General features: G+C 73.2%; 3 protein-coding genes across 6 annotated transcripts; 1 reads left to right on the forward strand and 2 right to left on the reverse strand.

Annotated features, from left to right (window-relative positions):
* Positions 1-134: 134 nt before the first annotated feature.
* On the reverse strand, positions 135-10,081 carry LOC142403392 (histone-lysine N-methyltransferase EHMT2-like). The gene is given in 24 exon segments (XM_075489628.1): positions 135-324; positions 408-538; positions 609-710; positions 797-919; positions 1,488-1,594; positions 1,752-1,784; positions 1,787-1,833; positions 3,252-3,337; positions 3,339-3,438; positions 3,948-4,183; positions 5,034-5,177; positions 5,846-5,982; positions 6,740-6,845; positions 7,198-7,323; positions 7,401-7,535; positions 8,200-8,290; positions 8,292-8,338; positions 8,422-8,507; positions 8,710-8,782; positions 8,870-8,959; positions 8,961-9,151; positions 9,471-9,662; positions 9,762-9,801; positions 9,999-10,081. Coding segments are annotated over 24 exon segments (2,637 nt in total). The 5' UTR covers positions 10,023-10,081.
* Positions 10,082-11,725: 1,644 nt separating this feature from the next.
* On the reverse strand, positions 11,726-14,854 carry LOC142403395 (zinc finger and BTB domain-containing protein 12-like). Its single transcript, XM_075489633.1, is given in 5 exon segments — positions 11,726-12,360; positions 12,362-12,422; positions 12,425-14,372; positions 14,433-14,673; positions 14,834-14,854. Coding segments are annotated over 3 exon segments (1,212 nt in total). The 5' UTR covers positions 12,948-14,372; positions 14,433-14,673; positions 14,834-14,854; the 3' UTR covers positions 11,726-11,732.
* Positions 14,855-15,834: 980 nt separating this feature from the next.
* Positions 15,835-23,939, forward strand: LOC142403393 (complement C2-like). 4 transcript variants are annotated; one of them, XM_075489632.1, is made up of 16 exons: positions 15,835-16,029; positions 16,160-16,345; positions 17,207-17,380; positions 18,444-18,539; positions 18,612-18,748; positions 19,900-20,038; positions 20,127-20,273; positions 20,347-20,436; positions 21,934-22,156; positions 22,389-22,498; positions 22,664-22,814; positions 22,892-22,968; positions 23,057-23,148; positions 23,271-23,406; positions 23,500-23,549; positions 23,669-23,939. In XM_075489632.1, exons 1-16 carry the CDS (start codon positions 15,849-15,851, stop codon positions 23,855-23,857), a joined length of 2,178 nt encoding a protein of 725 aa, XP_075345747.1. In that variant the 5' UTR covers positions 15,835-15,848; the 3' UTR covers positions 23,858-23,939. The 4 variants fall into 4 exon arrangements, with proteins under 4 accessions (XP_075345747.1, XP_075345745.1, XP_075345744.1 ...); XM_075489630.1 differs by lacking the exon at positions 22,389-22,498 and having other exon boundaries at positions 20,198-20,273; positions 21,934-22,154; XM_075489629.1 differs by lacking the exon at positions 22,389-22,498 and having other exon boundaries at positions 19,905-20,038; positions 21,934-22,154.
* Positions 23,940-25,246: the final 1,307 nt, after the last annotated feature.

The following is a 25,246-nucleotide window of genomic DNA, read 5'->3' on the forward strand; positions in this document are numbered from 1 at the left end:
CCAGCTTCTGGGGCCTTGAAACTGCCCCAGGACAGGGGAAATGGGGGGGGGGGGGGAGCCCCGAAACCACCCCTGGATGGGATGGGGGCAGCTTGAAACCGCCCTAAAGGAGATGGGGGGGCCTTGAAACCGCCCTAGAAGCGGTCAGGGGCCTCGAAACCGCTCCCAGCGGGGATGGGGACCTCAAAACTGCTGTCAGCGGGGATTTTGGGGGGCGGGGGCTCTGAAACTACCCCGGGGGACCCCAAAACTGCGCTTTGTGGGGACAGGGACCTCAAAAGAGCTTGGGGGGGGGCCTCGAAAGGGCCCTGGGAGTCCTTGAAACTGCCCGGGGGACCCTGAAACCGCCCTTTGCGGGGGCCGGAGGGCCCCGAAACCGCCCTGGGGGGGCCCAGGGGTCCCCAAACCGCCCGCGGGGCGGGGGGGTCCTCACGTTGTCGGTGAGGGTGACGTCAGCGCCGCGCGTCAGCAGGCGGCGAATCACCTCGATGTGCTTGTGCTCGGCCGCCCAGATGATGGGGGTCCAACCCCCGTTGTCCTGGGGGGCGAGGGGGGGGTTCAGCACCGCCCGGGTGCCGGGGTCCCCCCGCCGCCCCCCCGGGTCCCACCTGGGCGTTGACGTCCACCTGCCCGGTGGAGAGCAGCAGGTCGACCATCTCCAGGTTGCCGTTCTTGGCGGCGTGGTGCAGGCAGGTCGAGCCGTCTTCCTCCTTGGGGCGGGACGCGGGCGCGGCGACGATGTCAGCAACGGGCGGCGACGACGCCAGCGGGGAGGGGGCGCGACGGCGTCGCCCACCTTGCTGTAGACGCAGCCGCCGCGCCGCACCATGTACCGCGCCGTCTCCACGTGGTTGTTGGCCACCGCCTCCATCAGCGGCGTCCGCCGCAGCTTGTCCGTCGCGTTGATGTTGGCGCCCGCCTTGGGGGGGGGGGGGGAGGGCGGGGAGTCAGGGACCCCCCCCAGACCCCCAGGGACCCCCAGACCCCCTCAGCTGCACCAGGAGATGGTGGACCTCCAAGGGCCCCCACAGCCCCCCCAGGTCACCCCCAAGACCCCCCAGGGACCCCCAGGGCCCCCCCAGCACCCCAGGGACCCCCCCAGCGTGTCCTGAAGCCCCAGAGACCCCCAGAGCTCCCCCCCTCAGTGTCCCAGAGCCCCCCAAAGACCCCCCAGGGACCCCCTAGGGTGTCCTGGAGCCCCAGCGACCCCCAAAGCTCCCCCCCTCAGAGCCCCAGAGACCCCCAGAGACCCCCTAGGGTGTCCCTGGAGCCCCAGGGACCCCCAGAGCCCCCCCAGCACCCCAGGGGCCCCCGAAGACCCCCAGAGCTCCCCCCTCAGAGCCCCAGAGACCCCCAAAGACCCCCTAGGGACCCCCAAAGCTCCCCCCCTCAGAGCCCCAGAGACCCCCAAAGACCCCCCAGAGACCCCCTAGGGAGTCCTGGAGCCCCGGGGACCCCCCGGGGACGGACCCCCGCCCCCGGCCCACCTGCAGCAGGAGGTGGCAGATTTCGAGGTACCCCTTCTGCGCGGCCGCGTGCAGGGGGGTGCGCTTGCTCTGGGCGTCGCTCTGGAAGTTGGGGTCCAGGTTGTCCACTGCAGGGGGGGGGGGGGCAGGGGGGGTGAGGACCCCCAGGAGGGGCGAGGACCCCCCCGGGGGCGCGGGCAGAGCCCACCGCCCCCGGGGACACCCCCAGGCCCCGCAGGCACCCCCGGTGGCGAGGGCCGGGGGGGGCTGCCCCCCCCCACTCACGCAGCATGAGCACGACCTTCTGCAGCTCCCCTGCTTCACCGAGACGTAGAGCTGGCGCGGGTGGAACCGCAGCTTCTTGCGCCTGCGGGGCAACTGGGGGTACTGGGAGCACTGGGAGGCTGGGGGACCCAACACTGGGGGTACTGGGAGCACTGGGAGGCTGGGGGGACCCAATACTGGGGGTACTGGGAGCACTGGGAGGCTGGGGGACCAACACTGGGGGTACTGGGAGCACTGGGAGGCTGGGGGACCCAACACTGGGGGTACTGGGAGCACTGGGAGGCTGGGGGACCCAATACTGGGGGTACTGGGGAGCACTGGGAGGGTTAGGGGACCCAACACTGGGGGTACTGGGAGCACTGGGAGGTTAGGGGACCCAACACTGGGGGTACTGGGAGCACTGAGAGGCTGGGGGGACCCAATACTGGGGGTACTGGGAGCACTGGGAGGTTAGGGGACCCAACACTGGGGGTACTGGGAGCACTGAGAGGCTGGGGGGACCCAATACTGGGGGTACTGGGAGCACTGGGAGGTTAGGGGACCCAACACTGGGGGTACTGGGAGCACTGGGAGGCTGGGGGACCCCATTCTTGGGGTACTGGGAGCACTAGGAGGCTGGGGGACCCAATACTGGGGGTACTGGGAGCACTGGGAGGCTGGGGGACCCAACACTGGGGGTACTGGGAGCACTGGGAGGCTGGGGGGACCCAACACTGGGGGTACTGGGAGCACTGGGAGGCTGGGGGGACCCAATACTGGGGGTACTGGGAGCACTGGAGGCGGGGGACCCAACACTGGGGGTACTGGGAGCACTGGGAGGCTGGGGACCCCATTCTTGGGGTACTGGAGCACTAGGAGGCTGGGGGGACCCAATACTGGGGGTACCGGGAGCACTGGGAGGCTGGGGGGACCCAATACTGGGGGTACTGGGAGCACTGGGAGGTTAGGGGACCCAACACTGGGGGTACTGGGAGCACTGGGAGGCTGGGGGACCCCATTCTTGGGGTACTGGAGCACTGGGAGGCTGGGGGCACCCAACACTGGGGGTACTGGGAGCACTGGAGGCTGGGGGACCCCATTCTTGGGGTACTGGGAGCACTGGGAGGCTGGGGGCACCAACACTGGGGGTACTGGGACCACTGGGAGGCTGGGGGACCCCATTCTTGGGGTACTGGGAGCACTGGGAGGCTGGGGGACCCAACACTGGGGGTACTGGGAGCACTAGGCAGGTTTGGGGGGTCTGGGACAGGTTTGGGGGGCTCGGGGGGGTCCGGGCAGGTTTGGGGGGGCTGGGGCAGGTTGGGGGGGCTCGGGGGGGTCAGGGCAGGTTTGGGGGGTCTGGGACAGGTTTGGGGGGCTCGGGGGGGGTCAGGGCAGGTTTGGGGGGGCTGGGACAGGTTGGGGGGGCTCGGGGGGGTCCGGGCAGGTTTGGGGGGGCTGGGGCAGGTTTGGGGGGCTCGGGGGGGTCCGGGCAGGTTTGGGGGGCCGGGGGGCACCCACCTCTCGGCCTCCTGCCCCACCAGCGCCTTCTCCAGCAGGTCCCGGGCCGGCCCCGGCGCCAGCCCCCGCGCCGAGAGGGCCCCCCCCCGAGGGCAGGGCCAGCGCCGGCCCCCCCGAGCTGTCGATGGGCTCGGCCCGGGGGTCCGGGGGGGGCGCCCGGCCCTCGCCCTGCCCCCGCATCCGCGCGCTGGGGGCGGGGGGGGGTCAGGGGGGCCGGGACCCCCTGGAACCCCCCACCTCAAATGTCCCCCCAAAAGCCCCATGAGCCCCCCCACCCCAACACCCCCCGAGGCCCCCCCCAGACCCTCTAGGCCCCCCCAAGCCCCTTTAGGCCCCTCAAGACCCCCCCAGCCCCCTGTGTACCCCCTGAATCCCCCCACCCCCCCAAAAACCCTGTGCACCCCCCTGAATCCCCCCAAACCCTCACGCCTCCGCAGCCCCCCCAGCCCCCCATGTCCCCCCCGATGACCCCAGCCCCCCCCAAACCCCTTTGTACCCCCAGACCCCACTGTACCCCCCCAGACCCCCATGTATTCCCCCAGATGACCCCCCCAAACCTCTTTGTACCCCCCAGACACCCCCATGTACCCCCCCAGACACCCCCAAACCCCTACATACCCCCCCAGACCACTCCCAGCTGCCCCTAAACCCCCCCAAAGCCCCCCAAACCCCTTCGTAACCCCCCCCATCCCATACCTGGGGGTGGGGGCGTCAGGGCGGGGGGCGGGGGTGCGGCGGCGGGGCTCGGGGGGGGCGGCGGCGGGGGCAGGGGCCGGGGGGGCCCCCTCGGCGCGGGGCAGCGTCACCTCCTGGGCCTCGGACGCGTCCTCGCCGCAGTGGGGACAGAAGATCATCCCGTTGAGCTGCGAGACGCAGCCGCGGTGGAAGCGGTGCCCGATGCGCACGTCGGGGTGGCACTCCAGGAACGTGCCCTGGGGGGGGACGCGGGGTCAGGGGGTCCCCAAGGGGGCCACAAGGGGGTCAGGGGGTCCCCGGGGGGGGTCCTGGAGGTCATGGGAGTCCCCATGGGGGTCTTGGGGGTCCCTAAAAGGGTCCTGGGGGTCCCAGCCCCAATCTGCACAGCGGGGGTGGCACTCCAGGAACATCCCCTGGGGGGGGACACGGGGTCAGGGGGTCCCCAAGGGGGCCACAAGGGGGTCAGGGGGTCCCCGGGGGGGTCCTGGAGGTCATGGGAGTCCCCATGGGGGTCTTGGGGGTCCCAGCCCCAATCTGCACATCGGGGTGGCACTCCAGGAACGTCCCCTGGGGGGGGACATGGGGTCAGGGGGTCCCCAGGGGGGCCAGGGGAGGTCCTGGAGGTCATGGGAGTCCCCATGGGGCTCTTGGGGGTCCCTAAAAGGGTCCTGGGGGTCCCAGCCCCAATCTGCACAGCGGGGGTGGCACTCCAGGAACGTCCCCTGGGGGGGGGGACACGGGGTCTGGGGGTCCCCAAGGGGGTCAGGGGAGGTCCTGGGAGTTCCCAAGGAGGTCCGAGGGGTCCCTAAAAGGGTCCTGGGGGGCTCCAGGGGGTCCCTGGGTGTCCCTAAAGGGGGGGGCAGGGGAGCCCAGCCCCGACGCAGCCAGTGGGGTGACACCCCAGGAACGTCCCCTGGGGGGGGTGGGGGACAGGGGCTGGGGGGTCCCCGGACCCTCTAAGGGGTCCCCTGGGATCCGTCCCCCACCCACGGCGGCGCAGAAGCAGCCGCAGCCGGGGCGGGGCCGGCGCCTGTGCCCCCCCCCCCCCCCCCCCGGTGTCGGGGCCCCCCCGGTCCCCCCACTCACGGCGGTGCAGAAGTAGCCGCAGCCGGGGCAGCAGTGGTGCTTGACCATGCGGGCGCGGTGGCTCTCGCACAGCACCATGAGGGGCACGCGGCTGGACGGGCGCATCGTCTCCCGCTTCAGGATGCTGCTGCCGCAGCCGCTCAGCTGGGGGGGGCGGTGCCGGGGGGGTCGGTGCCGGGGGGGGGGGGGGGGGGGGGGGGGGCGGTGCCCCCACCCCCACCCACCCGGGGACCCCCGGGCCCCGCGCCTGCTGGGCTGCCCGGGGCCCCCCGCAAACGCCCTGGGGCTCCCCAGGTGCCCCCCAAAGCGCCGGGGCTCCCCCCCTCCCGGGCAGACACCTGGGGGGGTGCCCCCCGCCCAACACCCAGCTCCCCCCTGCTGCCCCCTCCCCCCCTCCCCGGAGAGCTGGGACCCCCCCCAACCCCCTCTGGGCTTTGGGGTCCCCCCTCAGCCTCCACTCCCCCAGGCCGATACCTGGATCCCCCCACACCCACGCATCCCCCCAAATGCCTGGGTCCCCCCCACAGCCCCTGGGGTCCCCCGAGACCCCTGGGCCCCTTCCACCCTCGGGTTCTCCCCCAGCCCCCCACCCTCGGGTCCCCCCGGCCCCCTCCCCGCCCCCCAGCCCCGGGTCCCCCCGGTGCCCACCTGCCCGTCCACGCTCTCGGTGGCCATGCAGAGCCCCCGCCCCCGGGTCCCCCCGGCCCCCCCGGGTCCCCCCGGTGCCCACCTGCCCGTCCACGCTCTCGGTGGCCATGCAGAGCCCCCGCCCCCGGGTCCCCCCGGCCCCCCCGGGTCCCCCCGGTGCCCACCTGCCCGTCCACGCTCTCGGTGGCCATGCAGAGCCCCCGCGCCCCCTCCCCGCCCCGCTCCACCTTGGGGGCCTCCATGCGGCACGAGCACAGCGGCAGCTCCTCGAAGCGCTCGGCCTCCAGCGCCCCCGCCGGGCCTGCAGGGGGCGCTCAGCGGGGGCGGGGCCCAGCGGGGAGGGGCGGGGGCCTCGAGGGAGGGGCGGGGGCCCAGCGGGGAGGGGCGGGGGCCCAGCGGGGAGGGGCGGGGGCCCAGCGGGGAGGGGCGGGGGCCCAGCGGGGAGGGGCGGGGGCCCAGCGGGGAGGGGCGGGGGCACAAGGGGAGAAACTGCAGATTATTGGGCGGGGTGTCAGAGGTGGGGGCGTGGTCTAGGACCAGGGGGCGGGGCCACAAGGGGAGGGCATGGAATAGCATGGCATTGCATCTGGGGGTGGAGACAGGGGCGGGGCCTTGAGGAAGGGGCGGGGCCACAAGAGCAGGGCACAGGTCCAGGGTGGGACTGCAGCTGGGGGTGGGGCTGTGGATCAGGGGGCGGGGCCTGAACCTGCAGGGTGTGGCCTGAGCAGGGAGAGAGCAGCAGGGGGCGGGGCCTCAGAGCCAGGGAGGGCATGAGAGGGCAGAGTGCCACGTGGTACCCAAGGGGCGGGGCTAGGTGGACCAGTGGGTGTGGCCTAATGGGGTGGGTGTGGCCCGGTGGAGCATGCAGCAGGGACATGGGGTGCGGGTGTGGCCAATGGGTGGGGCGTGGCCACACGCAGGGGGCGTGGCCAAGCTGCTGCCAGCCCCTGGGGGCAGAGACTGAGCCCAGGGGGTGGCACCACCCACTATGGGCGTGGCCAGACAGCCCAGGAGGGGCGTGGTCTGTGTGGGCGTGGTCCGCGGGGGCGTGGCCTCACCTGGGGGCTGCGGGGAGAGGGCTCCGCCCCCCGGCAGCTGCAGGCAGCCCAGGGGCACCTCGGTGTACTCGCTGGGGGGGGCCCCCGGGGGGGGCCCCGGGCAGCCCTGCGCAGGCAGAGGGGTCGGGGAGGGGCCTCGCCCCGCCCCCTCGAGGCACCCCCCACTCCTGTGTTTCAAGGCCCCCACTTGGCTGATACCCCCCCCATCCCCCTCCCCCTGTCAGGGGTCCCCCTCCCCAGCTCCCCCACTTTGGGGCTCCCCCCCCAATAGATCAATCTTGGGGCTCCCCCTTCCCCAAATGTATCAGTTCCAAGGCCTCCCCCTCCCCAAATGCGTCCGTTTCGGGGCTCCCCGTCCCCAAACGTATCAGTTTTGGGGCTCTCCCGGCCCCGTACCTCAAGTCCCCGGCCCCCCCCCCGCCCTTTCCCTGTTCCAAGCTCCCCCCAGGCCCCCCCACGTCCCCCCGGGCCCCCCCACCTCTCTCCTTGCCCCGCGGCTCCTTCCGCTTCCGCTTCCGCGCGGGTTTCAGCCAGGGACTCTCCTTCCAGCGGCGCCGGGCCCGGCGCCGGGCGCTGGAGGCACTCTGGGGGGGGGGACACAGCTCCATCGGGGCCCCCCCAAACACCCCCGACCCCCCCCGCGGCCCCTGGTGCCCCTCACCCGGTCCGAGGCGTTGCCTGACTCCTCGTCCTCCTCCTCTTCCTCCTCGTCCTCCTCCTCCTCCTCGTCTTCCTCCTCTTCTTCCTCCTCCTCCTCTTCCTCGCTCAGCGCCTCACCGGCCCCGTCGCCCTCCGACTGACACCCCCCGTGAACCCGGGTGTCCGAGAGCCCCCCAGATCCTCCCAGTGCCCCCCCGCGCCTCCCAGTGCCCCCCAGTTCCCCGCAATGACTCCCCCATATGACCCATTGTCTCTCCAGTACTCCCCAGTTCTCCCACTAAGTTCCCAGTCCCAACCAGTTCCTCCCAGTGCTCCCCAGTAACATCTCAGTATTAACCCATTGTCTCCCAGTGCCCCCCAAGCCCCCCCGGGCTGCCCCAGAGCTCCCCAGTCCCTCCCACTGACCTCCCAGTCCTCCCCCAGTCCCTCCCAGTCACCCCCCAGTGACAGTCCAGTCCTTCCCAGTCCCTCCCCAGTGCCTCCCAGTCCCCCCCGTCCATCCTAGTAATCCCCAGTCTCTGCCAGTGCCTCCCAGTGATGCTCCAGTCCTTCCCACTCCCTCCCAGCACCCCCAGTCCCTCCAGTGATGCTCCAGTCCTTCCCACTCCCTCCCCCAGTGCCTCCCAGTCACCCCCCAGTCCCTCCCCAGTGCCTCCCAGTCCCTCCCCAGTGCCTCCCCAGTGCTGCCCACTCCATCCTAGTAATTCCCAGTCCCTCCCAGTGATGTCCCAGTCCTTCCCCAGTGCCTCCCAGTGACCCCACATTCCCCCCCAGTCCCTCCCAGTCCCTCCCAGTGCCACCTTGCTGTCCGAGTCCCCGTGCCCGTCCACGCTGAAGCCGTCGTAGAACAGAGAGAAGCCGCCGCCGCCTTCGCTGTCCCAGTCGTCGCTGGGGCGGGCGCCGCGGGGGGGGGGCGGCCATTTCCTCCGTCACCGTGATCTGGGGGGGCGGGGGGGGGGGCTCAGGGGGACCCCGGCACCCGGGCGGGGGTGGGGCGGGGGGGCCCCGCTGTCCGGGCGTACCTCGGTGCTGGCGCGGGGGCTGGGTCTCTGCAGCCGCTTGTGCAGCCCCTCGGGGCCGTAGTCCAGCTTGGGGCGTTTGGGGGGCTCTGGGGGGGCGGGGGGGGCAGGGGTCACCCCACGGCAACCCCCAACTGCCCCCTCAGTGCCCCCCAACCTGCCCCACGCCCCCTCAGAGCCCCCATTCCTGCCCGTGGGACCCCCAGCACCCCCCCGGGACGCTGCCGGGACCCCCCCCGACCCCCGGGACCCCCCTCCCCCCCCGACCCCCGGGACCCCCCCCAGACCCACCGGGCTCCTCGATGCTGCGCAGCTCATCCGACACCCTGAAGTGCAGCATCTCCGACACCCGCTTTTCGGGGACCTGGGGGCAGGAAGGGACCCAGGCGTCCGGGCTGGGCCCCCCGAGGGGCCGGGACCCCCCCGCGCCCCCAGGGGCCGGGACCCCCACCTGTCCGTTGCTGGGCTTGGCCATGGTCTTGCGGGCCCGGTGGACCTTGGGGCGGGCGGGGGGCTCGGGGGGGGCCGGGGGGGGCTCGGGGGGGGGCCGGGGGGGAGGCGGGGGGCGGGGGTCGCCCCCCGGGGAGGCTGAGGAGCCGCAGGGCCAGGCTCTGCCCCGGGGGGGACTTCCCCGCCCCCGTCAGGGACATCTTGGCCCGGCTCGGGGGGGCCAGGGGGGGACCCCCGACCGCCCCCCGCCCCGGGGAGCCCGGCAGCGTCTTCGTGGCGTGGCCTGGGGGGAGCAGAGGCTGTGAGACCCCCCCAAACCAACACCCCAAGCCCACCGACGCCCCCCCAGACCTCCCTCAACCCCCAAACACCCCCCCGCCCCCCCGTAAGCCCCCAACCCCCCCCGGCCCTCCCTGCGCCCCGGCCCACCTCCCAGCCCCCCATAAACCCCTACAGACCCCCCCAGCCCCTCCAAACGTCCCCGCACCCCTCAAGCCCCCCCCCACCTTCCCCGAACCCTCCCCGACCCCACGGGAGCCCCCCAACATCTTCCCCCCCCTCCGATGCCCCCGATCCCCTCTGGGACCCCCCCCCCCCCTTACCTGGCAGCCCCTTGGGGCTGGCGCCGGCCGGGGGGGCCCCCTGCGGCCCCTCCCCCTCGGGGGGGCCCCCTCCCCCCTCTCGGGCAGCGGCGGCCGCCGGGGTCCCCCCGTGCTCCTCCTCGGGGGGGGCTCCCCCCACACTGGGGGGGGTCCCCCCGCTCAGGGGGGGGTCGGGGCTGCTGGGGGGGAGCCCTGGAGGGGGGCGGGGGGGGGAATTGGGGGTCAGGGAGGGGGCGCAAGGAGAGGGGGGGTTGGGTGGGGGCAAAGGGGGGTGTCCCCCCCCCAACTTACCGGCGTCTCCCACCGCCTCGAGGGTCCCAGCGGGGGGGGCCTGTGGGGCAGAGCGGGGTGACCCCGGTGGCCACGCCCCCTCCCCTCCCCCCACAGCACAAAGGCGCCGGCGCAGCCCCTCCCCCCCCTCCCCCCGCGCTTGGGGACCCCCCCCACGATGTCGCCTCCCCCCTTGGGGTGTCAGCCCCCCCCAAACGTCACCACCCGCACCACCCCCCCTCCCCCAAAATTTCGGACCTCGCCGCTTCCCGCCGCCTCCATCGCTGCCGGCTGGCGCGCGCGCGGGCGGCGCGCCTGACGTCACGGCGCGGGAAAAGGCGGGGCCGGCTCTTAAAGGGACCGCGCTCGTCACCACCCCCTTGCTCCGCCCATTCCGGAGACCACGCCCACACCACGCCCTCCAACTCACCGATGCTGGGGGGGGGGGTAGTCCCCCCCCGCCCTCCCCCAATGACCCAAAATCAGCCGGTTTTGCCTTTTTTTTTGCTACGTTTATTACAAAAAGTCTGTAAAAGCCGCGGAGGGGGAGCGCAACCCTCCCCCACCCCCAAAAGGGGACCCAGGCATCCCCCCCTCCCCCCGCTCTAACCCCTCCCCCCTCCCGCAAGTGTCCGAGTGCCCCTCCCCCCTCACCTCTACCCCCTCCCCCACCCCCCAATGTGGCCCCCCTCCCTTATTCCCTCCCCCCCTCCCCCACGCTACGGAGAACACGGGCAGCCCGCCCCTCCCCCCATCTCCCCCCCTCCCCCCACCACTACGAGCTAAAGGGGAACCCCAAAATCCGGGTGGGGGGACCCCGGCGCCCGGGGGACCCCACGTCACCTTTCCTACAAGCTACAGGGAGAATTTGGGGGGGGGACCCCCATGACACCCCCCCCCCCCCCCCAGGGTGGGGCGAACCCCCCGTCCCATGGGGTGGGCTGGTTTCCAGGTGGGGCTGCACCCCCTTATCCGCCCAGGGACCCTGCGGCTGGAGGAGACCCCCTACCCACGGGGGACCCCGGTGTCCGGGCGGGGCGAACCCCCTTATCCATGGGGTGAGCTGGGTGTCCAGGGGGGCTGCACCCCCCAAATCCGTGGGGGGACCCAGGCGTCCGGGACCCACACGCCCACCGTCCGTGGGGGGCCCCAGGGGTCCGCGTGGGCTGCACCCCCCAAATCCGTGGGGGGACCCAGGGGTCCGCGTGGGCTGCACCCCATTATTCATGGGGAATCCAGGCATTTGGGTGGGCTGCACCCCCTAAATCCGTGGGGGGACCCAGGCGTCCGGGACCCACACGCCCATCGTCCGTGGGGGGGCCCAGGGGTCCGCGTGGGCTGCACCCCCCAAATCCGCGGGGCGACCCACACATCTGGGCAGGGTGCCCCCCCTTATCTATGGGGGGACCCACACGTCCGGGCGGGCCGCACCCCCTTATCCACGGGGGGACCCTGTCTGGGACCCACACGCCCACCGTCCGTGGGGGGACCCTGGGGTCCGCGTGGGCCGCACCCCCCAAATCCGTGGGGGGATCCAACCGTCCGGGCGGGCCGCACCCCCTAAATCCGTGGGGGGACCCAGGCGTCCGGGACCCACACGCCCATCGTCCGTGGGGGGGCCCAGGGGTCCGCGTGGGCTGCACCCCCCAAATCCGTGGGGCGACCCACACATCTGGGCAGGGTGCCCCCCCTTATCTATGGGGGGACCCAGGCGTCCGGGCGGGCCGCACCCCCTTATCCACGGGGGGACCCAGGGGTCCGGGACCCACACGCCCACCGTCCGCGGGGGGACCCCGGGGTCCGCGTGGGCCGCACCCCCCAAATCCGGGGGGGGGACCCAGGGGCCCGGGCGCACGCCCCCCCCCCTCGCCCGCGGCGCGGCCCCGGCGTCCGGGCGCGTCGCCCCCCCCCCCCCCCCGTCATCCACCGAGGGGCCCGGGCGGGGCCCCCCCGCGCCCCCCCCCCCCCCCTCGCCCCCCCCCCCCCGCCCCGTCAGCGGACGAGGACGTTGATCTCGGCCACGCTGGCTTCCAGCACGTTCTCGGCCGTGGTTTTGCCGTGCTGCTCCTTGAGGTGGCGGCGGATGGCGGGCTTGTGGGCGAAGCGGACGTCGCAGTAGGAGCAGCGGTACGGCCGCTCCCCGCTGTGCAGGTTCATGTGGTCGTGCAGCGTCGACTTCTGCGTGAAGCTCTTGCCGCAGACGCCGCAGCCGTGGGACTTGACGCCGCGGTGGACGTTCATGTGCCGGTTGAGGTTGCTGCTGTGGTTGAACTGCTTCCCGCACCGCGGGCACATGAACACGAAGTGCTGGGCCCGCATGTGGAACACCAGCTTCTCCACCCCCTGGAACGCCTCCCCGCACTTCCCGCACCGCGCCGGCGCCGACGACGCCGCCGCGGCCGACGCCGCCGACGATGCCGCCGCCGCCGCCGCCGCCGCCGCCGATGCCGCCGCCGGGTTCGCGCCGCCCGGCTCCTCGCCCGCCCCGCCGCCGCCGCCGCCGCCGCCGCCGGGGAAGATGAGGAGCCCCTCGCCCTCGGCGTCCTCGGCCAGGCTGTAGCACGCCTTCACCACGCCCAGCGGCGGGGCCCGCGGCGGCTCGGGCGGGGCCGCCGGCCCCTCCGCCGCGCCCGCCGCCGCCGCCGCCGCCGCCGCCGCCGCCTGCGGCCACGCCCGGGGGCCCCGTCGCCGCCTGGCCGCCGCCGGCTCCACCTTGACGATGCAGACGTCGGGCGCGGCGTCCTCCTCCTCCTCCTCCTCCTCCTCCTCCTCGGGCTTGGGGGGCGGCGGGGGGCGCAGCGGGGGCTGCCCGGCGGGCGGCGGCTGGATGAAGCGGGCGAGGGCGCCGCGGCAGCGCTCCACCACGTGCTCCATCTGCAGGTAGCTGGCGGCCGTCAGGTAGTTGACGAGGTCGCGGCCGGCGAACTCGAGGGCGCCGGTGTAGCAGGAGAGCAGGAGGTCGGCCAGCACGCGGGCGCTGTGGGCCAGCGAGACGCGGAGCTCGGCCGCCGGGTTGAGGAGGAACTGGTCGCGCAGGAAGGGGGAGCAGGCGGCCAGGATGACGCGGTGGCCCCGGAAGCGCAGGCTCCGCGCCACGATGGTGACGTCGCAGAAGCGCTCCTCCGCCCGCAGCCGGTTCATGCTCCGCAGCGCGGCCGCCTCGTGGCCCGGCAGCTGGAAGCGCAGCACCTCCGCGCACGACGACATGGCGGCCGCCGGGGGGGCCGGGGGGGCCGGGAGCGCCGGGAGGGGGGGCTGGGGGCACTGGGAGCGATGGGGGGGGGGTCTGGGAGCACCGGGAGCGACGGGAGGGGGAACTGGGGGCACTGGGAGCACCGGGAGGGGTTACTGGGAGCACTGGGAGCGAAGGGAGGGGTTACTGGGAGCACTGGGAGTGATGAGAGAGGTTACTGGGAGCACTGGGAGCAACAGGAGGGGGGACTGGGGGCACTGGGAGCGACGGGAGGGGTTACTGGGAGCACTGGGAACGACAGGAGGGGGGGCTGGGGGCACTGGGAGCGACGGGAGGGAGGACTGGGAGCACTGGGAGCGACGGGACGGGTTACTGGGAGCACTGGGAACGACGGGAGGGGGGACTGGGGGCACTGGGAGCAACAGGAGGGGTCACTGGGAGCACTGGGAGCGATGGGAGGGAGGACTGGGAGCACTGGGAGCGACGGGACGGGTTACTGGGAGCACTGGGAACGACGGGAGGGGGGACTGGGGGCACTGGGAGCGACAGGAGGGGTCACTGGGAGCACTGGGAGCGATGGGAGGGAGGACTGGGAGCACTGGGAGTACTGCGAGGGGGGACTGGGGACAGTGGGAGCAATGGGAGAGGTTACTGGGAGCACTGGGAGCGACGGGAGGGGGGACTGGGGGCACTGGGAGCGACGGGACGGGTTACTGGGAGCACTGGGAGTGACGGGAGGGGGGACTGGGAGCACTGGGAGCGATGGGAGGGGGGACTGGGAGCACCGGGACAGGTTACTGGGAGCACTGGGAGCGCCAGGAGGGGGGACTGGGGACACTGGGAGCAATGAGAGGGGTCACTGGGAGCACTGGGAGCAATGGGAGGGGTTACTGGGAGCACTGGGAGCGACGGGAGGGGGGACTGGGAGCACTGGGAGCAATGGAAGGGGTCACTGGGAGCACCGGGATGGGTTACTGGGAGCACTGGGAGTGATGGGAGGGGGGACTGAGAGCACTGGGAGGGGTTGCTGGGAGCACTGGGAGCACCGAGAGGGGGGACTGGGAGCACTGGGAGTGATGGGAGGGGGGACTGGGAGCACTGGGAGCAATGGAAGGGGTCACTGGGAGCACCGGGATGTCTTACTGGGAGCACTGGGAGCGCCGAGAGGGGGGACTGGGGGCACTGGGAGTGATGGGAGGGGGGACTGGGAGCACTGGGAGCAATGGAAGGGGTCACTGGGAGCACCGGGATGTCTTACTGGGAGCACTGGGAGCGCCGAGAGGGGGGACTGGGGGCACTGGGAGCACTGGGAGCAATGGGATGGGTTACTGGCAGCACTGGGAGCAATGGGAGGAGTTACTGGGAGCACTGGGAGTGATGGGAGCACTGGGAGGGGTTACTGGGGGCACTGGGAGCACTGGGGAGCCTAACTGGGGGGACTGGCAAGGGGAGAGGGTGATGAGGGCGCTGGGAGCGCTGGGAGGGGGCGATGGGGGGACCGGGAGCACTGGGGAAAGTTACTGGGAGGAATGGGAGAGGGTACTGGGAGCACTGGGAGGGGGTGACGGGGGGACTGGGAGCACCAGGAGGGTTACTGGGGGGACTGGGAGAGGCTGCTAGGAGCGCTGGGAGCACTGGGAAGGGTTACTGGGAGCACTGGGAGCACCAGGACAGGTTACTGGGGGGCCCAGAAGCACTGGGAGGAGTTACTGGGAACACCGGGAGGGGTTACTGGGAGGACTGGGAGCCCTCGGAGGGGTTATAGGGAGCACTGGGGGGGGTCACTGGGGGGGCACTGGGGGTCACTGGGGGTCACTGGACGACTGGGACAGGGGACTGGGAGCACTGGGAGCACTGGGAAGGCACTGGGAGCACTGGGGGGGGTCACTGGGGGGGGCACTGGGGGTCACTGGGAGCACTGGGGGGGGCACTGGGGGTCACTGGGAGCACTGGGGGGCGGGGGGGGGCGCCGGGGGTCACGTGGCTCCACCTGGAAGACAAGGCCGCGCTGACGTCACCGCGCGCCCCTCGCCCCCCCCACCGGCCCCCGCCCGCCCCCCCCATTGGCCCGCGCGGGGCCCCCCCGCGCCCCCATTGGTCCCCGCGGGCCGGGCCCCCATTGGCCCCCCCCGCGCCCCCCCCGCGCCCCCATTGGCCGCCGCCGCCCCCGCCCCCCCCGCGCGCGCCGTTACCGCCTCGAGCGCCGCCGGCGCGCGGCAGCGCCGTTAAAGGGGCCGCGGCGGGGGAGGGGGCGCGGCGCGGGGCATTGTGGGATGCGGGGGGACATGGCCGGGGGGGGGGGCCCGACCCCCTCCCCGCCTCCCCCGGGGCATTCTGGGAGCGCGGCCCCGCCCGCCCGACGTCATTAGCCCGCGCCCGCGCGGCGCCGGCCGTTCCCGTGGCAACGCGCCGCCATCTTGCGACGGCGACGGCGACGGTGGGCCCGGGCGCTTGGCTCCGCCCCGGGGGAGGGTTTTTACGACTGGCTCCGCCCCTGGGGGCGTGTTTCCCCGCCTCGCCCCGCCCCGGGGGGGGGCGGGTTTCCCCTGGGCCGGCTTTCCTCGTCTGGCTCCGCCTCTGGGGGCGTGTTTTCCCGATGACTCCGCCCCTAATCGTGTTTCCCCGGCTGGCCCCGCCCCGTGGGCGTGTTTTCCCTTGGGCTCGCTTTCCCGGTCTGGCTCCGCCCCTGGGGCCGTGTTTTCACCGATGACCCCGCCCCTGGGCGTGTTTCCCCGGCTGGCCCCGCCCCTGGCCCGGCCTTCCCCCTGTGGCCCCGCGCCCCGGGGGCGTGTTTTCTCGGCTGTCCCCGCCCCGGGAGGGGCGTGTCTCCCCGGGCCCGCCCCGGGGGCGTGTCTCCCCGCGGCCCCGCCCCGCCCCTTTTCCCGGCCCCGCCGGCGCTCCCCGCCGCCCCGGCCATGCTGCCCGCGCTCCTCGCCCTCCTGCTCCTCGCCGGGGGGGCCCGGCCCGGCCCGGCCCCCACCGCCTGCCCCCCCGCCGGGCCCCGCTGCCCGCCGGGCACCTACCCCCACCCGCCGCCCCGCCACCGCCCCGGCCGCTGCCCCCCCCCGGGGAACGAGACCCCCGTCGTCTGCAGAGGTGCGCGCCGGCCCCGGGGCCCCCCGTGCGGTGGCGGCGGCGGCGGCGGGGGGGGGGGGGGGGGGCGGGGAGGGGAGACGCCCCCGCCGGGGGAGAGGCCCCCGCCGACGCCCGGTCCCTCCCGGCGCAGAGGTGCGGTGCCCGGCGCCGCTCTCCTTCCCGCACGGCACCGTCTCCCCCCGCCGCCCCTCCCACGCCCCCGGCGCTGTCCTGGCCTTCGCCTGCGAGGAGGGGCTCGTCCTGCGCGGCCCCGAGCGGCTCCGCTGCCGCCGCGGCGGCCTCTGGAGCGGCGCCAGCCCCGTCTGCGACGACGGCGGTGAGAGGCCGGGAGCCCGGGGCAGATCCCCCCGCCCCCGGGGGTCCCAAAATCCTCCCCCAAACCCCTCTGGGGGCCCCAAAATCGCCCCAAACACCCCCAGGGAGCCCCAAAATCCTCCCCCAAACCCTTCTGGGGGCCCCAAAATCACCCCCAGGTACCCCGGGAGCCCCAAAATCGCCCCAGAACCCCTCTGGGGGCCCCAAAATCCTCCATAAAACCCCTCTGGGGACCCTAAAATCACCCCCAGGTACCCCAGGAGCCCCCGAAACCCCTCTGGGAACCCCAAACCCCCCCCCGGGAGGCCCAAAATCGCCCCCAAATACCTCAACCCCCCCCCCCGGGGGGCCCAAAATCCTCCCCAAAACCTCCCCGAGAGCCCCAAAATCTCCCCCAAATACCCCCCTGGGAGTCCCCAAATCCCTGTTTGGGCCCTCAAATCGCCCCCAAACCCCCTGGGAGACCCAAAATCCCCCTTGGACCCCCCCCAAATCCTCCCACACCCCCCCTACCCCGGGAGCGCCGGGTCCCTGTGGCTGGGGGGGGTCCCTTGGCTGGGAGAGGGTCCCTGTGGTTGGGGGGGGTCCCTGTGCTTTGGGGGGTCCCTGTGGCTGGGGGGGGTCCCTTGGCTGCGGGGGGTCCATGTGCTTTGGGGGGGTCCCGGTGGAGCCCCGGAGTGGGGGGTCTGGAGGGGTCGCAAGGGGTTGGGGGGCACCATGGGGTGGGGGGGACCCATAGGGTGGGGGGGTCCCCCTGAGCCCGAGGGGTCCCTGGGGGGCCCCTATCGGGTCTGGGGGCTCCCCGTGGGGTGGGGGTGCCCGAGGGGGGCCCCCCTCCCCTGACACCCCCCCCCCCCCCCAGCCGGTGACTGTCCCCCGGCCCCGGTGCCGGCCGGGGGGGTGACGACGGGGCGGAGCCGGCGGCGGGGGGCGGAGGTGCACGTGCGCTGCGGGGCGGGGCTGACGCTGCTGGGCCCCGCCCACCGCCGTTGCCTGGAGACGGGCCGCTGGTCCGGCCCCGAGCCCTCCTGCCGCCGTGAGTGACCGGGGGCGGGGCCACGCGTGACCCCGCCCACCCTGCGTGACCCCGCCCACTCCGCGTGACCCCGCCCACTCGTGGGGGCGGGCACCGCTGAGACCCCCAACACCCCCCCCCGTGACCCCCTGACCTCCCGTGACCCCCTGACCCCCCGAGACCCCCTCGGGGTCACCCCAGTCCCCAGAGACCCCCTGACCCCAATGACCCCTGAACCCCAGTGCCCCCCCCCGGACCCCCCCGTGTCCCCCCGGGGTCCCCCTGCATCCCCCCCCGTGCCCACCCCAATGTCCCCCCCCAGCCCTCTGCAGCCCCCCGTGTGTCCCCATATCCCCCCCATGTCCCCCCGTGCGTGTCCCCATGTCCCCGCGTGTCCCCCCCATGTCCCCCCACGTCCCCCCGTGTGTCCCATATCCCCACACATCCCCACACGTCCCCCTGTGTCCCCACGTGTCCCCCCCGTGTCCCCCCGTGTCCCCATGTCCCCCCCATGTCCCCCCGTGTGTCCCCATATCCCCCCCTTGTCCCCCCTCCCGTGTCCCCGTGTCCCCCCATGTCCCCCCGTGCGTGTCCCCATGTCCCCACGTGTCCCCCCCATGTCCCCCCATGTGTCCCCGTGTGTCCCCATATCCCCACACATCCCCACACGTCCCCCCGTGTCCCCCCCATGTCCCCACGTGTCCCCCTCATGTCCCCATCTCCCCCCCACGTCCCCCCATGTGTCCCCATATCCCCCCCTTGTCCCTCCTCCCGTGTCCCCATGTCCCTGCGTGTCCCCCCCATGTCCCCCCGTGTGTCCCCATGTGTCCCATATCCCCACACGTCCCCCCGTGTCCCCCCGTGTCCCCATGTCCCCCCCATGTCCCCCCGTGTGTCCCCATATCCCCCCTTGTCCCTCCTCCCGTGTCCCCATGTCCCCCCCATGTCCCCCCATGTCCCCCCACGTGTCCCCGTGTGTCCCCATATCCCCACACATCCCCACACGTCCCCCTGTGTCCCCCCCGTGTCCCCATGTGTCCCCACGTCCCCCCTGTCCCCCCCACGTCCCCCGTGTCCCCCGCAGACCCCTACGCCTACGACCTCCCCGAGGACGTCAGCGAGGGCTTCGGGGCGTCTCTCACCTCCGTCCTGGAGCTGGCGGGCGCCCGCTCCCTCAACGGTGGGCGCGGGGTCGGGGGGACCGGGGGGGCGGGGGTGACGCGGGCGGGGGTGACGCGTGGCGTGTCCCCAGGCTCGTCCCTGGGCCGGCGCATCGTGCTGAGCGCCGGGGGGTCCCTGCGGCTCTACCTGCTGCTCGACGCCTCGGGCAGCGTCCGCTCCGAGAACTTCCGCCTCTTCCAGGAGTGCGGGACCGCCATCGTCGACAGGGTGGGACGGACGCGGGGGGACGCGGCCACGGGGACGCCGTGGGGGGACCAGGGAGGAACAGGCTGGGGTTGTGGTGGGACCGTGGTGGGATGAGGTGGGACCGTGGTGGGACCGCGGGTAGGATCATGGTGGGACCATGGGAACACTGGTGGGATGAGGTGGGACCGTGGTGGGATCGTGATGGAACCATGGAGGAAGAGGCTGGGACCGTGGTGGGACCATGAGGGGATGAGGTGGGACCATGGTGGGACCACGGAGGAACAGGCTGGGACCATGGTGGGACCATGGGGACACGGTGGTGGGATGAGGTGGGACCGTGGTGGGATTGTGGTGGAACCATGGAGGAAGAGGCTGGGACCATGGTGGGACCATGAGGGGATGAGGTGGGACCATGGTGGGACCATGGAGGAACAATCTGGAACCATGGTGGGACCATGGTGGGATGAGGTGGGACCATGGAGGAAGAGGCTGGGGCCGTGGTGGGACCATGGGGACACCGCGGTGGGATGAAGTGGGACCGTGGTGGGATCGATGGGGCACCATGGTGGGACCATGGAGGAACAGGCTGGGACCATGGGGACATGGTGGTGGGATGAGGTGGGACCATGGAGGAACAGGGAGGAACAGGGAGGAATGGCGTGGGACCGTGGTGGGATCAATGGGGCACCGTGGTGGGATCAGGGAGGAACAATCTGGGACCATGGGGACACTATGGGGGGATGAGGTGGGACCATGGGGGGACCTTGATGGGACCAAGGGGGAATGGGCTGCGACTGTGGTATGGCCATGGTGGGACCATGGTGGGAGCATGGGGACACTGCGGTGGGATGAGGTGGGACCGTGGTGGGACCAGGCAGGAACAGGCTGGGGTTGTGGTAGGACCATGGTGGGACCATGATGGGATGAGGTGGGACCACGGTGGGACCATGGTGGGACCACGGAGGAAGAGGCTGGGACGATGGTGGGACCATGGGGACACCATGGTGGGATGAGGTGGGACCATGATGGGATGAGGTGGGACCATGGGGGGACCATGGAGGAAGAGGCTGGGACCGTGGTGGGACCATGGGGACATGGTGGGACCATGGGTGGGACCTTGCTAGGACCACGGGGGACCATGGTGGGACCTGACCCCCCCCTCCCCGCCGCAGCTCAGCAGCTTCGAGATGGCCGTGAGCTTCGCCGTCATCTCCTTCGCCAGCCAGGCCCGCGTCATCGTCTCCACGTCCGAGGACGAGGCGGCCGACGCCGACGAGGTTCTCCGCCGCCTGGAGAACATGACCTTCGCCGGTGCGTCCCGGTGGCCAAGGAGGGGCCCCCGGTGGCCGGGGAGGGGACCCCGGTGGCCGGGACCTGGCCGCTCTCCGTCTCCCCGTAGACCACGGCAACGCGACGGGCACCAACATCCGCGGGGCGCTGATGGAGGTCTACCACATGATCCTCTTCCAGAAGGCGCGGGCGGCGCAGATGGGCCACCCCGAGGCCTGGCGGGACGTCCGCCACGTCGTCATCCTGCTGACGGACGGTGGGGACCTGAGGGGACGCGTCCGGGGAGGGGGGGGTGGGGACCTGGGTGACCCCCTCTGGCCGCCCCACAGGCAGGTACAACGTCGGGGGGCACCCGCGGGACGCAGTGGCCAAGATCGAGGACGTGCTGGAGATCAAGCCGGACCGGGAGGACTACCTGGGTGGGTGCCGTGGGGGCACGGGGACCTCCAGGGGACCTCGAGGTGGTGCTGGGGACCTCAGGGTTGATTTGGGGACCTCGAGGGTGACTTGAGGACCTCAGGGTTGGTTTGGGGACCTCAGGGTTGGTTTGAGGACCTCAGGGTTGGTTTGGGGACCTCAGGGTTGGTTTGAGGACCTCGGGGTTGGTTTGGGGACCTCAGGGTTGGTTTGGGGACATCGAGGGTGGTGGCTGGAGACCTTGAGGGTGGCTCTTGGGACCTCAGAGATGGGTTGGGGGACACGGAGAGTGGTTTGGGGACCTCAAGGGTGGCTTTGAGGGCCTCAGTGGTGGCTCTTGGGACATTAAAGATGTTTTTGGGGACCTCAGGGGTGGGTTGGGGCCATTAAAGATGACGTTGGGGATCTGGAGAGCGGTTTGAGGACTTCAGTGGTGGGTTTGGGGACCTCGGAGATGGTTTTGGGGACCGCAGGGGGGGTTGGGGACCTCGAGGGTGGCTTGGGGCCATCCCACCCCCCCGGGACCCCCCGTGCCGCCCCCCGGTGCGTCCTTGGCCCCGTCCGTCCCCACCACTGTTTGCTCTTGCGCCACCGCGGGGGTGGCCCCGAGGGGCCCCTCCTGCCCGCGCGGTCACAGCCCTGTCCCCGGCCCCAGGGCCGGACCTTGCCCCCACCCCTGCCCACGTGGGGCCGGCTCCGGGAACCCTGAGCCGCCACGTTCCGGGTCACCCAACCCCCTTCAGGTGCCCCCCGATCCACCCTGACCCCCCAAACCCCCATCGAGGTGCCCCCAAACCCCCCTTTAGGTGCCTCCGACCCCATTTGAGATGCCCCGAACCCTGTTCTAGGTGCCCCAAGCCCTGCTGAGGTGGCCCAAACCCTGTTCTAGGTGCCCCAAGCCCTGTCCTAGGTGCCCCAAGCCCCACCGAGGTGCCTCAAATCCCCTTTTAGATGCCCCAGACCCAATTTGGGAGCCCCAAAGCCACCTTAGATACCCCCCGAGCGCCTTTTAGCTGCCCCCAACCCCATTTGAGGTGCCCTGAACCCCGTTCTAGGTGCCCCAAACCCCACCGAGGTGCCCCAAGCCACGTTCTAGGTGCCCCAAACCCCACCGAGGTGCCCCAAACCCTGTTCTAGGTGCCCCAAGCCCCACCGAGGTGCCCCAAGCCACGTTCTAGGTGCCCCAAGTCCCACCGAGGTGCCCCAAGCCATGTTCTAGGTGCCCCAAACCCCACTGAGATGCCCCAAACCCTGTTCTAGGTGCCCCAAGCCCCACCGAGGTGCCCCAAGCCACGTTCTAGGTGCCCCGGACCCCTTTTTGGTGCCCCAGACCCATTTTTGGTGCCCCAAGGCCACCTCAGACACCCCCCAGCCCCTCCTCGCCGCCCCCAACCCCATTTCTGATGCCTCGAGCCCGGTTCCAGCTGCCCCCCAGACCCCTCCCGGGTGCCCTACGCCCCCCTGAGCCCCCCCCCCTCCCCGTCGTCCCCCCGCCCCAGACATCTACGCCTTCGGGGTGGGGATGCTGGAGGTGGACGTGGCGGAGCTGGCGGCCGTGGCCTCGCACCGGCGGGACGAGACCCACGCCTTCAAGCTGGCGGACGCGGCCGACCTGCGGAAGGCGCTGGAAGCGGCGCTGGTGGCCACCACCCTCGGGGACCTCTGCGGTGTCATCGTCCCCGCCGGAGCCCCCCGGCCCCCCTGGCACGTCGTCCTGAGGGTGAGCCCCCCCCCGCCACCGCGGGGGGGGGGGACGACGACGACGACGGGGGGACCCGGGCAGGGGTCCTGCACCCCACGTCCCACTGGGGACCCCACGTCCCGCTGGGCCCCCCCCCGCTCCTTCCCCCCCCACCCCCCCCAAACCCCCTCCGAGGGGGCGTCCGGGGGTCGTCCCCCCGCCCCGCCGGGGGGTCCCCGTCACCCGCGGGCGCTGACGGCGGTGCCGCAGGTGGGGCGGGGAGCAGCGCTGCGCGGGGTCGCTGGCGGGGGGCCCCTGGGTGCTGACGGCGGCGCACTGCTTCCTGGGGGGCCCCGAGCCCCACGCCTGGACCGCCGACCTGGGTAGGGCGCTCGGGGGGACCCCCCGCTCCCCCTCCCCGCCCCCCCGGGGGGGGGGGACCCCGGCAGCCGGCACCCCCCTCCCCCACCCCCCCCCCCCCGCTCTCCCCCTCCCTGCCGCGGGGGGACCCCGGCGTGGGGCTGACGGGGGGGGGTTTGGGGGGGCAGGGGAGGGGAAGCTGGTGCCCCTCCGGCGCTGGGTGCTCCACGAGGGCTTCGACGTCCGCGCCGGGGTGTCCCGGGGGATCCCCGAGTTCTACGACTACGACGTGGCCCTGGTGGAGCTGGAGGAGGATTTGGGGACCCGCGGGACCCCCAGGTGAGCGGGGGGGGGAGGGGCGCGGGGGAGGGGGGGGGACGGGGGGGTGCCCCGCTGACCCCCCGCTTTCGCCCCAGGCGCGTCTGCATCCCCTGCACCGAGGACGCCAACCGGGCGATGAGGAAGCCGGCGGGGACGAGCTGCGAGGAGCAGGGTGGGGACCCCGGGGGGGGGGGCGTGGGGCGTGGGGGGGGACCCCGGGACCCCGGCACTGGGGGTGCTGACCTCGCCCCCCACCCCAGAGGCCGAGCTGCTGGGGCGGCCCCGGGTCCCGGCCGAGTTCGTCTCCCTCGACCCGCAGAGGATGAGGGTGCAGCTCAAGAGCCAGGAGGCGGTGAGGACCCCGGCGCCCGGGGGCACCCATGGGTGCGGGGGGGGGGGGGGGGGGGGAAGGGACCCGGGGGTTCTGGGGTGACCCAGGACATCCGGACCCCCCCCCACCCCCCCCCCCTCCAGTGGGCCGCCTGCGCTTCGGGAGCGACGCAGCCGGGGACGCCGTACGCCGGGGCGGCGCTGGGGGACGTGGTGACCGAGCGGTTCCTCTGCTCGGGGCAGGAGGCCGGGGGCCCCCCCGAGGCCGCCACCTGCAAAGGTGGGGGGGGGGGCGAGGGGCGGGGGGGGGGGGGGGTGCTGGGGGGCGGGGGGGTCCGGGCGCCTCCCCACCCCCCGCCTGCGCCTCCCCCAGGGGACTCCGGGGGGTCCCTGTTCCTGGAGAGGAGGCACCGCTTCATCCAGGTAAGGGCGGGGGGGGGGGGGCAGCGGGGGGGGGGGGGTCCCCCGCGCTGGGGACCCCCGAGGCCGGGTCACTGGGGACCCCCGAGGCCGGACGCCTGGGTCCCACGCCCGCCCCGCAGGTGGGGGTGGTGAGCTGGGGCACCTTCGACCCGTGCCGGGGGGGCCGGCGCGCGGCGGGGGGGCTCCTGCTGCGGCCCCCGGCCCCCCCCGGCCACCGGCCCCGCGACTTCCACATCAGCCTCTTCCGCGTCCAGCCCTGGCTGCGCCGCCTCCTGGGGGGGGTGCTGGCCTTCGCCCCCCTGCGCTAGCGCCGACCCACGGCGGGACCCACGGTGGGACCCACTGTGGCACCCGTGGGGTCACCCTCGCTGTTTGTCACGGTGGGACCCACAGCGGGACCCACGGTGGCACCCGTGGGGTCACCCTCGCTGTGACCCATGGTGGGACCCACGGCGGGACCCACTGTGGCACCCATGGGGTCACCCTCGCTGTGAGCCACGGCGGGACCCACGGTGGGACCCACTGTGGCACCCGTGGGGTCACCCTCGCTGTTTGTCACGGTGGGACCCACGGCGGGACCCACGGTGGCACCCGTGGGGTCACCCTCGCTGTGACCCATGGTGGGACCCACGGCGGGACCCACTGTGGCACCCATGGGGTCACCCTCGCTGTGAGCCACGGCGGGACCCACGGTGGGACCCACAGTGGGACCCTCACTGTGAGCCACGGCGGGACCCATGGCGGGACCCACGGTGGCACCCGTGGGGTCACCCTCACTGTGAGCCACAGTGGGACCCACGGCGGGACCCATGGCGGGACCCACTGTGGCACCCATGGGGTCACCCTCGCTGTGACCCACGGCGGGACCCACGGTGGGACCCACTGTGGCACCCGTGGGGTCACCCTCGCTGTTTGTCACGGTGGGACCCACGGCGGGACCCACGGTGGCACCCGTGGGGTCACCCTCGCTGTGACCCATGGTGGGACCCACGGCGGGACCCACTGTGGCACCCATGGGGTCACCCTCGCTGTGAGCCACGGCGGGACCCACGGTGGGACCCACAGTGGGACCCTCACTGTGAGCCACGGCGGGACCCATGGCGGGACCCACAGCAGGACCCATGGCGGGACCCACGGTGGCACCCGTGGGGTCACCCTCACTGTGAGCCACAGTGGGACCCACGGCGGGACCCACTGTGGCACCCATGGGGTCACCCTCGCTGTGACCCACGGCGGGACCCACGGCGGGACCCACTGTGGCACCTGTGGGGTCACCCTCGCTGTGAGCCACGGCGGGACCCACGGCGGGACCCACTGTGGCACCTGTGGGGTCACCCTCGCTGTGAGCCACGGCGGGACCCACGGCGGGACCCTGACTGTGGCCCACAGTGGGACCCATGGTGGGACCCACAGTGTAACAATCACCGTGACCCATGGTGGGAACCATGGTGGGCCCCACAGCGGGACCCATGGTGGGACCCTCACCATGACCCATGGTGGGACCCACGGCAGGACCCACGGTGGGACCTGTGGCGGGACCTTCACTGTGAGCCACAGTGGGCCCCATGGTGGGACCCACAGCGTAACAATCACCGGGACCCACGGTGGGACCCACGGTGGGACCCTCACTGTGAGCCACGGCGGGACCCACGGCAGGACCCACGGCAGGACCCACGGCAGGACCCACGGCAGGACCC

This window comes from Mycteria americana, unplaced genomic scaffold, assembly GCF_035582795.1.
Source record: "Mycteria americana isolate JAX WOST 10 ecotype Jacksonville Zoo and Gardens unplaced genomic scaffold, USCA_MyAme_1.0 Scaffold_242, whole genome shotgun sequence".
Classification (NCBI taxonomy): Eukaryota; Metazoa; Chordata; class Aves; order Ciconiiformes; family Ciconiidae; genus Mycteria; species Mycteria americana.

Bases quoted from the DNA above. Each gene is read 5' to 3' on its own strand.
- LOC142403393 (XM_075489632.1), top strand. From the start codon at position 15,849: ATGCTGCCCGCGCTCCTCGCCCTCCTGCTCCTCGCCGGGGGGGCCCGG. The intron at 18,540-18,611 runs GTGGGCGCGGGG...GCGTGTCCCCAG, and splicing joins GGGCGCCCGCTCCCTCAACG to GCTCGTCCCTGGGCCGGCGC. The intron at 22,157-22,388 runs GAGCCCCCCCCC...GTGCCGCAGGTG, and splicing joins TGGCACGTCGTCCTGAGGGT to GGGCGGGGAGCAGCGCTGCG.